The following is an 11295-nucleotide window of genomic DNA, read 5'->3' as shown; positions in this document are numbered from 1 at the left end:
AAAGGGGGACCTGGATTTAATATATTCCCAAAGTCACTTTATACTCCAGAGGTCAGAACATCAGGACACAATGTATACATGTAGAGAAACTTCAAGTCATACATCCTAAGTGTGTGTAATCTGTGTTGTAAAAATGCAATAAAAAATTAAAAAGCCGTCAATGAAATCAATATTGAATGTCACCGAAAAAAAATTCCCTTCTAATATTTCATATAAAAATGTTCATTTTTTTGTTCTTTGTGTATTTCCTTTTTTGAACTTGTGAAGTATTATTCCCTTCACACTTTTCTCTAAATGAATATTCCATCTGACCTAGGCATGGTGGCCTATGCCTCTAATCCCAGTGGCTTGGGAGGCTGAGGCAGGAGATCATAGTTCAAAGCCAGCCACTTGCACCTCAACTCAGTGAGACCCTGAGAAATAAATAAACCAGGATTACATTTCAATCCACACAGATACCTTGTCAATCAACTTAATTAAAGGCCAAGGCAGGAACACCTGTACAGAAGCTCCTGGCCTCTTGAACCTGCAGCAAGTGGGAGGCTGCTTTGTTCTTCATTCTTCTCTGATACCAGCTCATGTCACCCTCTCTTTGCACTTGGGGAATTTGAACATTTGCATCAGGCACCTTCCTCAGGGCCTTTGCACTGGCTATACCTCCAGCCAGGCACAGGCTTCTGCAGATGGTAGCTCCCATCCTGTCTTCCTGGAGGTCTCTTTTCAAATGCCACTTATTGGCCTGTCGTGCCTGGACACCCTGTGTAAAATCAGACTCCCTCTTGACCTTCTCATTCACAGTTGCTTTTTGCCCTTAATAGTAACTGTTACCATTTGGCTTGCCACATGATTATTTCTTCCCCTCCTTATATGTGCTTGTATTATTTCTCCTATTGAGGTCTTAGGAATACTTGCTTTCTTAGTCTTGGTCCATGATTCAGTAGATATTGCCTGGAACATGATCACCACTCAATTAAACTTCTTAAATTCATAAAATAAATTCAAAATTGAATACATAATCTGTTGGGTAAAGGTGAGGGTAGGACTGGGATTCTAAATCAGAGATGCTTAAAAATTCATGGTGCTGATGAAAAACATGCCTCTATACCTTGACATTAAAAAAAAATAACTCACCTAATACAACTTTTGTTGTAAACATTAATGTGCACGTGAGTGAACTGCGTGAACATTTACTGTACCTTCATTTTCATTTCATCTTTTATGTCCTAAACTCTCTTCAGTGCTCATGAGCAAAGGACGACTTGAGAAATAACTTGAATCCTGCCCTGTTGAGCCTTGGCAAGGAGCACGAGGGATTTCCCCTACAACCATCTCCCCATCTCCCTTCTTACCTGGAATGGAAACTCACAGTGAATCACTTATATTTGGTTATACAATAGAAACCAAACTAGAAGAGAGATCAGCAGAGTAGAATAGCACATGAGGGAAGGTAGGCAGGAGGGAAAAGGATGGTACTGGGAATAAACTTGATTGGATCAGGTTCCATGCATATCTGAATATGTCCTAACATATCCCAATATCATGTATAATTTTAGTGCACAACAACAAAAAAGAGGCATCTATACACACTGGAATATTTCACAGCCTTCAGAAAGAAGAGACAGCTGTCAAGTACAAAATGTGAAAGGACACACGGGGGACACTCTGCAGGGAAATAAGCAGGCACAGAAAGACCAACACTGCATGATGTCACTTAGGTGAGGAAACTAAAGGAGTCAACCCTGTAGAAAAAGAGAAGAAAGGGGGTTCCTGAGGGAGTCTTGGGAGAGAACTTCCGTTCAGGGCGTCATGGGGTTAAATCTCTGGAAGGCGAAAGAGGGCCTGAGAGGGAGTAACAGGATGAATTCTCCTGACCTTAACCCCGTCTCTTGGGAATAGAGAATCTGCTGGAAAAAGAAACGTCCTTTGCTATCACAGAAGCAGAGTGTGGCATAGAGACCCTGATTAGCTGACAGGCAAGGAGGAGGGAGGTTGAATAATGGGTCAGACAGGAGAAAATTCTAGTCTTCTGGAGCAAGCAAGGTGATAATAGTTTATAATTGTTCACTATGTATTTTCTAAAACATTAGAAGGGAGAAGTTGAAACATGCTCAACAGAAGAAATGGTAAATGTTAGAGGAACTCAATTGGCCAATTATCCCAAGTGGGTTAGTATACCTTTTATGCATGCATTGAATTACTTACCACATTGTGCTTCATAAAAATGTACAATTATTAGATGACAATTAAAATATCAAAAGAAAGCAAACTTTGGTCAATATACCAGTCGTTCTCATAAATAAATTCTAAATCTCTGTGCGACACATTTACCAGAGTCTTACCCAATTTGGGGAAAGAAAAATCAGAAATATCCAGCTTCTTGTCTCACCTAGCATAAAGAGAGCTGAGAACACTTGCAAAGAACAGGGGCCAGGTAACAAAAGACAAGAACCAAATCTTTAAAAGACACAATTTACCAAAACTCACAGCATGAGAACTAACTCACAATCAGTAGAAAGTTGAACAACCCTGAAAAGTCTTTGGGAAAGTACCTGTGGGTGCTGTGACCTTCCCATCAATGACTTTGCTCTGTGTGTCTATACTCACCAACATCTTTCAAGGTAATGGAATCAAAACATGTCAGAAAAAGCACAGGTTGGAGAAAAAGAAGTACAAGTGTATGTAGAGGTGGGACTCCATGAGTGGAGCAAGCATTGGGATACTCTATCTGTTACCTCTGCCACAAGGACTACTCTCACTGGTTTGCAGTGAATAATATTAATATAATAGCTCGTCAGAAAAAATAGGAAAATTAAAAACCAATGAGGGAGCTGTATTTAGCTCACTGATAGGTATGTGTCAGGATGGGGCCTGAACCTGCTGAGAGTTCCCTCTGTCACTGAGCTACATCCCAGCCACTGGCAGAGTTTACCACACAAAGCACATCACTGTTCACAATTCCCCATAGATACATGTATATGAACATTTTTAAAAAGGCAAACAGGAAGTGGGTAGGAAAAAAAACATTCTTTTTTGAAGCCATGCAAAAACAAAACAAAACAAAAAAAAAAAACCTGGAATAAAAACTGCCCAAATTCCCTTTACTTAAGGAAGGAAAGAAAGGTCTCTCACAGAAAAATTGTAATATGGAAATTAGCTGATGAGAAAATGGATAAGTACTTTCAGTGTGTGGAGTGAGGAAGTCCTGGCTGAGTGAGGTTCTTCAGCACCCTCATTTCAACTATTCAATTCATATTTTCCCACAAATATCTGGCACGAGAGATGATGTCATGGTATATGTGGCTCACAAATCACTGCTGCAAGGTTGCCAGCATTCCTAGTCTGGATCATTCTCACCAACACAAAAACCAACCCCATAGAGCAATGGCACAAAATGGCCATAAATTGGTTCAAGACAAAAGAGTCGATGGCCTCATACAGCATCGTGGCTGAGCCCCAGAATCACAATGCAGAGACTCTCAGAAGCAGGCTCTCAGGAGAAAGTACCCATGAACCCTTGGAGCATAAACCCAGATGGAATAGAAAGAAATGGGAAAAAACCTGGAGCCCTAGGGAACATATTTAGAACATAGCAATGTAGAAAATTTTTTAACGAATTAAAATGGCAATATTTAATATATGTGATCCAAGAAGGTGAGCCAAAATAGACAAGGAATAAAGGTCAGGAAATTATGAAACGATGCTTGAGTCCGTCAAGTGATCACACCGTCACCTGAATGTGTGCAACGTTGTCAGTTAAACTTCAATAAAGCAGGAATGAAGAAGGATCACAGCTACAGGAAAGTGTCCACCATCAAAGGAAGTGAAAGTAGAAGGCAGTTGTGCCCTGCAAGGTGACCTTTTGGCCCCTTGCTGGCCACACATCTGACTTCCACTTCATTGGACAAATATTTACTGAGCATAAATTACTTACCAAGAACCATACTGGGCCCTGGGACTGTAGCTTAGTGGAAGAGCAGTTGGCTAGCACTTGTGGGACATGGGGTTCAATCCTGAGAACCACATAAAAAAGTAAATGGATAGAGCTGCGGGTGGTGGTGCAGGCCTGTAATTCCAGCCACTGGGAGGCTGAGGCATGAGGATCACAGTTCAAAGCCAACCTCAGCAAAAGTGAGGTCCTGAGAAACTCAGCAAGACGCTGCCTCTAAATAAAATACAAAATAGGATTGGGGATGTGGCTCAGTTGTTGAGTGCCCCTGAGTTCAATCCTGAGTACCAAAACAAACAAACATAAAACTAAAACAAATCAAATGAAGGCATCCAATCTACAACTACAATAAATAAATAAACAAACAAACAAAGAAATAAATGGGAACCATACTAGGCACTGTAGTTGGAAAGGTGGAAAAGATACAGCTTTGATATTTTATGAGTCCATATTTTGCATGAGTCCATAAATTCAATAATATTGATTTGACCAAAAGGAAGAGAAAATCTTTGAGTTAAGTTTATTTGCATCACTTCAGAAATGTAAAGGAGATGCCAGACAACATTTTTACAATACCATAGTTACACACCCCATCACTGCTGAGCATATATAGCTGACACAGAAGATTTGATTCATAAATAAGCCCACAACAGGCCCAGGCATGGAGGCATATGCCTGCAATCCCACCTACTTAGGAGGCTGAGGCAGGAGGTTCACAAGTTCAAGGCCAGTGTGGGCAGCTTAGTGAGAGCTGGTCTCCAAAAAAAGGGATTGAGGATGTTGTTCCATGGAGCAGCATTGGCCTAGCATGTGTCAACTCCTGGGTTCTATCACCATAACAGAAAAAAAATAAAGAAATCCAGGAAGACAAGCACAGCACATTCTTGCTCAGATGTTCAGCTAACAAAAAGATTTCATAACCATAGTTTCCCGGAGTTACAAAGAGTAGGGGGGATAGTGGGATAGAGGCCCAAGAAAGAGGATAAAATCCAGTTACACAAGAGAAGAATGTTCTAATGTTCCACATAACAGTGGGGCGACAATAGTTCACAATAATTTAGTATACATTTTACAAAAAGCTAAAGGAAAAGAGTCCACATCTTGACAATAAAACAAAACAATGAAGTTAAGAAGATGGAAATGTTAATGACCCTCTTTTTTATCATTATTCATGGGCACATGTACTGATCATGACAGAGTACCTCATCAATATGTGCCATTATTCCCAATCAATAAGATACATACATAAATGAAAAAAACAAATAAATATTGCTGATGACAGAAAATGCTCAGTTGAGTTCATACAAAGTTAAAATGACTGTGTAGTTAGTAAAAAAAAAGGTGGTACACTATAGAACATATTGAGCAATTCCTAGGGCAGGAAAATCCCAAAGGAAGATGCAAAGAATGAGTTTTTGCCTTGAAGTGCACCAAGCACAGGTAGCCACAGCTAGATGGAAGGGGTGAGGTCTCTGGTCTCCAATATGGTGCACACTGTGACTCAGGAGAGATGTGCATGGACCCTTTCTCTGTGAGGAACCATCTTGCTGAGGACTCTCCCCAGGGCCACCTTGATGTCCCTGTTCCTTAGACTGTAGATGAAAGGGTTCAGCATGGGGGTGACCATGGTGTACATCACTGAGGCCATCAGAGTTATCCTAGAAGACAATGTGGCTACAGAACTGAGGTAGACCCCAAGGCCAGTGACATAGAACAAGGAGACCACCAGGAGGTGAGACCCACAGGTGGAGAAGGCTTTGTACTTGCCTCTGTCTGACGAGATTCTCAGGATGGAGGAGAAAATCTGAGAATAGGAGAGGAGGATGCCACTGAGAGGGAAGACACCCAGGACGATGGTCTCGGAGTACAGCACTATGTGACTGATGAGTGTGTCAGAGCAGGCGAGCTTGAGGACTGCAGGAAGATCACAGAAGAAGTGAGGGATTTCTATGTTGGTGCAAAACGAGAGCCTCAAGATGCTCAAGGGCCCAGGCAGGGCACCCAGGACACTGACCAACAAAGACCCCAGAGCCATGAGCAGACAGAGCCGTGGGTTCATGATGTCCACATAGTGCAGGGGGTGACAGATGGCCACAAAGCGGTCATAGGCCATCACTGTCAGGAGCAAGTTTTCCTGGCATCCAAACAAAACAAAAAAATAAATCTGGGAGATGCAGCTGGCAAAGGTGATCAGTTTGCTGTGAATGTGGATGTTCCTGAGAGCCTTGGGGATGGTGGTGGAGGTGAAGCCAATGTCAGCCAGGGACAGGTTGGAGAGGAAGAAGTACATGGGCGTGTGCAGGTGGGAGTCTGAGATGACAGCCAGGATGATGAGCAGGTTCCCCAGCACAGTGACCAGGTACATGGCCAGAAGCAGGCCAAAGAAGAGGGACTGCAGGTCAGGGTCATCTGTGAATCCCAGGAGGATGAAGTTTTCAGCTCCTGTTTGGTTTCCTCTTTCCATGGTGCTGGTGTGTTTTCCCAGGAGGAAGAGAAGGAACTCTGAATTCACTCCAAATAGGGATTCCCCAGGATGAACCCAATGTCTATTATTGACACCTTGGGAACTCAAGAAATCATTTGTTTTGTCTTATCATCGGGTCTCTTTGCTGACAAATTGTAGTTATCATTGTTACTTGATGAAACTGGCTCTAGGTCATTGGTTTCCCAATGGGCATCACTTAGGAACTTGCTGCATATGTGCATATTCTCTTTCACTCTGTGTTTTAACAAGCCCCCTGGGGATTTGGAGGCTCACAGCCATAGGAGGACTGAGGCTGCAGTGCCTGAGCCTCCCTAAGCATCCTCCCTCCCCAGCACCCCTGCTGGCTGCTCTGGAGTGTTCTGCCACAGGCACATGGGAATGAGAACGCCCTAGCTCCAGGCAGGTCTGTGAGGCATTGGAGGCTTGTTGTTTTACTGTGCTGCTTTTCTGGAATTTCTAGGTGTGTATCCCGACCTTTGGTGGCCCTTCTATTAACACATATAAAAAGCATTGCTATCATTAAGCCTTGTTTCCATTTCCTCTGAATTACCACTTTTTTGTTTTTTATAAATCCAACCAACAAGGGTTTTTCTAAATAAAGAAATCCTAGCGTTTCTAAATAGAAATGTGAATCTTATGGATATTTTCCATCATCTGATTCTCATCACATCCAATTATTCCACCACTTGGAAATGGCTCTTCAAATCCTGCCCATTCTTTCTCAGTTTTCTTTATGACAAATACAGTTTGGATTAATTTTAATTTTATACTTCCTTCTCTTAAGATGTAAATGGCCTCTGTCAGTTTTTAAAAATTCAGATATAATCTTAGTCACATTCTTATAAATAAATGATTAAAAATGACCATTTATCAGGTTGTGAGATCTTTGGCCCCATGTTAAAAAAAGTGTGTCTCTCTTCCTAATGGAGAGGGAGTATGGCAAGTCATTTAGTATTGTTTCTACTGTAATTTTATTCCTCTTACCAGATTATACTCAAAGGTGAATTTAAGAATGACTAAGCTCTGTTGTAAGAGCAATGTGGCTGGGATTTCATTAGAAATCCCCTCAAATTTATAAATTAATCTAGAAATAAATGACATCATACTATGTTCAGATTATCATTCCAACAATTGACCTCTAGATATTTCCATTGTTTTATGAGCAAACTTTTCTTCTAAACAAAATTAGATTATGTCCATTTCTTATTAATAATATTGAGGGTAGTTTTGATTTAACATTGTTAAGAATGATTATTCCCCACATTATATCTCCACCATTGCTATTATATGCAGAGATCTTTTTATTTTTCTTCATCGATGAAGTGTCATGCAATTTCTTGGCATTTTAGCATTAATTTATGATGTTTTCTAAAAGTCTCCTTTGACTAAGTGATGTTAATTTGTAACATGTTATCTCTCATTTCAGTTTCATTATTTTGTATCCAAAATCCAGATCCTTGTAAAGGTTTTTTTTTTTTTTTTTTTTTTTTGGTAAGATATGAAAGTCTTCTATTTTTTCCTTTCTTTTAAGGGCATAACACTAGAGTTTTGTCTTCTAATATGATGCTCATTCTCATATTCAAGCGTTCATATTCAATGTGTAATTTTAATTTCATTAACAAGCATTTTTAAAATTCCTGTATTATTTAGAGAGACTCTTTAAAGTCATCAATAAATGTGTCATGGTTAATTAACTATTTTGAAAACATAATCTTAAATCCAATCTGTATATCCTCAAATAAATTTCAAATATTTGATGTGGAACAAGAAACTATAGCAGCTAACTTAAGAAATCATAAGTATATACATAATATAAATTTATACAGGGACACACATTACCATGGAAAGTGGAAGCATTTCTGAGTTAATTTTTTTTTTTGGTACAAATAAGAAAAGTAAAGTTCAGTGATTTGATTGAAAACATCTGAAGGAGAAAAAGTGACATGCAGATAGTTAGGACTTAAAAATAACCTGGTTAGTTAAAGTTAGTATCTTAGATTTATAAAGTCTTAGTGATAAATTATAGAAAGACTAATGCATTTCTTAGAAAAGGGCAGATAATATTAAAGATTCATGAAAGGAAATGTACAAAGAGTATTAAATTCTTGAGATTTTCATTCTTACCATTAATCTCTGAAAGGGGAATGTATATAAGATGCCATTTTCTCTAAGAAGTAGTTGTTAAAAACAGTAACTGCAAAATTCCACCATGAGAAAGACACAGCTACGAGTGGTGGACACTTGGTCAGGCATCGGTGCTCTTCAACGTCCAGGTGAAGTCATTCATTCCTGGCAGAGCTCAGCTGTGGATGAGAGGATCATGGGGCATATTTACTATTTCCAGGCCTGGGAGGTTGAATTCTCATGAATGCTCATTAAATTAATTGTTACGTTGTTGTCTATTCTCTGAGCAATTGAGTTTCCATGACTGAGGATCCAACACTAGAAAGGTAATTGTGCATGATGCTAGTTTTGCACCTCTGGGACCATCTTGTTTTCCAGCTATGTCTGTCCTTCCCCTGGGGCTGTTGCCTCATGATGTCATTTTGTCCCTGGACTTGATCTCTACTGATGATTGTCCTTCCCCATGAGTATTTCCTCAAATGTGAGATGGAGCTCCTTGGTCTCTCCCAGGCATGAGCAGGCAGTATCCAAGCCCATGTGAGTCCTGCACCTCAAGTGGGAGCTGTGTACAGGACACATACAACTCCACACACAGCTCTTCCAATGACCTTGCCCTTCCAATGACCTTGCCAAATCTTCTATGTTCACCATCACAAGTTCAGTGCAGATGAAGTTCCAGGCATCTGGTTAGGGAAGTGCAGTGAGAGGTGGGTTGGCTGGACAGGAAGGAATCTGTAGACTCTAGAGCTTTTCAGTTTCCCAAAAGCTGGATGCATGGTCCTCATTACTCCAGTGCAGAGAGTATGGACCATCATTTACAATTCACAAGGCATTGATCTTCACACCACAAGTCAAGCATTTTAAAAACAATTCCAGATAATTATAACAGTAGGACACAGAGTATTATTTTTAGGTACTCTCTTTAGTGTGAAGCATTATTCAACAGGTGAGAGCTTCTCCCCAGAAGGGAAGGCCTACCACGGGGCTCCTGATGCCCATGTGTTCCAGGGTTGCACACACCTGGTCCACGCTGTGTTCCTGGATCTACTTTCCATTCTCCTCCTTTCAGGATGAAACCATCCCTTGCTCACACTTACAGAGACATCAGTCACTACAAAAGCGTTTTATAGGAAACAGCCTGTAGAAACCTAATGTTGGATTCAAAGAAAGAAATTCAATGGAGAATGTCATAGAGTGTAATGTGCAGTGACCCCTGTTTGGGAACAATGTGACTGTTTTCATTGTCCATGTATCAGGAATGCTTGCTCTAGGGAGAACTCATATGTGCTTTTTATAGCAATGTCCTGAGTGTTGTGACACATAGTCCCCCTTCTCCCTTCTGATGTCATAGATCATAGGGCCAAGTCTGTGGTTCCTCCTTAAAAGCTGTGCAAGGACTTATGGCCCATCAATCTCAGGTGTGCCCTTGGGTTTATACTTTGTTCCTGGAAAGTGGAGGTCTCTCTGCTTCATGGGTGACCTGTCCTGAGTCACTTTTCTCCTTGACCTCCTTTCATCATGATGTCTGGCCTCACCCAAGCCCAGAGCTATAGTGTCGCTGACCATGGGCTGAGCCTCTGAAACTACAAGCCCAAATAAACTTTTCCTGCTATAAGTTGTTCTTGTGAGGACTTTTGAGTGTGGCATAGAAGATTCAAAGAGGAAGTGAAATTAAAATACAATTGTGCCCTGAATAAGCACGTTTTGGTACCTTCTCCATCAGACATAAATGTGATCTCATAACATTTCATCACCTGGTGATGTCATACTAAGCTTGTGTAAGTGGCTGTGATAAAAGGGAAGGACTTGTCCCTCCCCCATATCTCTCTGGGATCTGGTCTCTCCATGTGATCTCTCCCTCTTGGGAGGGCTCCTGGCATAGCTATCTCTACCCAGATGGGATGAAGTCAGAGCCTCCTCCCAGAGATGTAGTCATGCTAATAGGACTTGATAGAACCCCAAACTGTGAGATAAATAGACTTGTTTATAATGTACCCAGTTTCTGGCACTTTGATATAGCAATGCAAGTGGACTAATACATCACATAAAGTGACATTGGGAAACCTAGTGATATGATGTGTATAAAACATGGAAATAGTGCTAGAACATACTGAGTGTTGTAATTAATATCAGCATTAGTAACTCTGAATTTCTTTTCAAATTCAAAATATTTATTTCAATTTATAACTTTTTATTTTATGGTCCATATTCTATTTTACATTTAATTACCTGCCTGTCAAATATTTATTTCATTTGATAAAGATTCAATGAACTTTCTTAGGAAAGAGCCAATTCTCAAATTTGAGGATTCTGTACAGAGGATAAGTAGAAAATTCAATATAATCAGCATGATGGGAAGCACAGGTCTGATATAAGGGGGAAAACTTAGAGTTATTTTTTCCCCTCATTTCAGAAAACATTCCTGTAAATGAGTATTCAAGACAGCATTTTCACAACACCAGAGGTACATGTCCATTCACTTCTGAGGATATATGTCACTCAAAAAACCAGAAAGCAAGGACTACAAGTTCTCACTCAGGTGAGGAAGCTGATGAAGTTGATATCACACAAGTCAAGAGTATAACAGTGGTCCTTGGAAGTCAGGCATGGTGAAGAGGAGGTTAGGTAGAGGGCGTGAAATCCAGTTGCATAACAAAAATGATTTTTAAAGTTCTACAGCACATTAGAGAACAATATTTCACAAAATTGATTGTATAATTTTAGAAAACCAGAAGAGAGG

At 40.3% G+C, this 11295-nt stretch overlaps 1 protein-coding gene across 1 annotated transcript; it reads right to left on the bottom strand.

Annotated features, from left to right (window-relative positions):
* Positions 1-1209: 1209 nt before the first annotated feature.
* LOC124087693 (olfactory receptor 7C2-like) lies at positions 1210-6410 on the bottom strand. The gene is made up of 2 exons (XM_046436664.1): positions 5487-6410; positions 1210-1329 (listed from the first exon to the last, which is right to left on the bottom strand). Exons 1-2 carry the CDS (start codon positions 6408-6410, stop codon positions 1210-1212), a joined length of 1044 nt encoding a protein of 347 aa, XP_046292620.1.
* Between the last annotated feature and the right edge of the window lie 4885 nt (positions 6411-11295).

This window comes from Marmota monax, unplaced genomic scaffold (assembly GCF_021218885.2).
Source record: "Marmota monax isolate L192 unplaced genomic scaffold, Marmota_monax_Labrador192_F-V1.1 WCK01_AAM20220418_F8-fsc00021, whole genome shotgun sequence".
In the NCBI taxonomy this organism is placed as follows: Eukaryota; Metazoa; Chordata; class Mammalia; order Rodentia; family Sciuridae; genus Marmota; species Marmota monax.
Note: the sequence above shows the minus strand (reverse complement) of the source record. Positions and strands in the feature narration are given on the sequence as shown.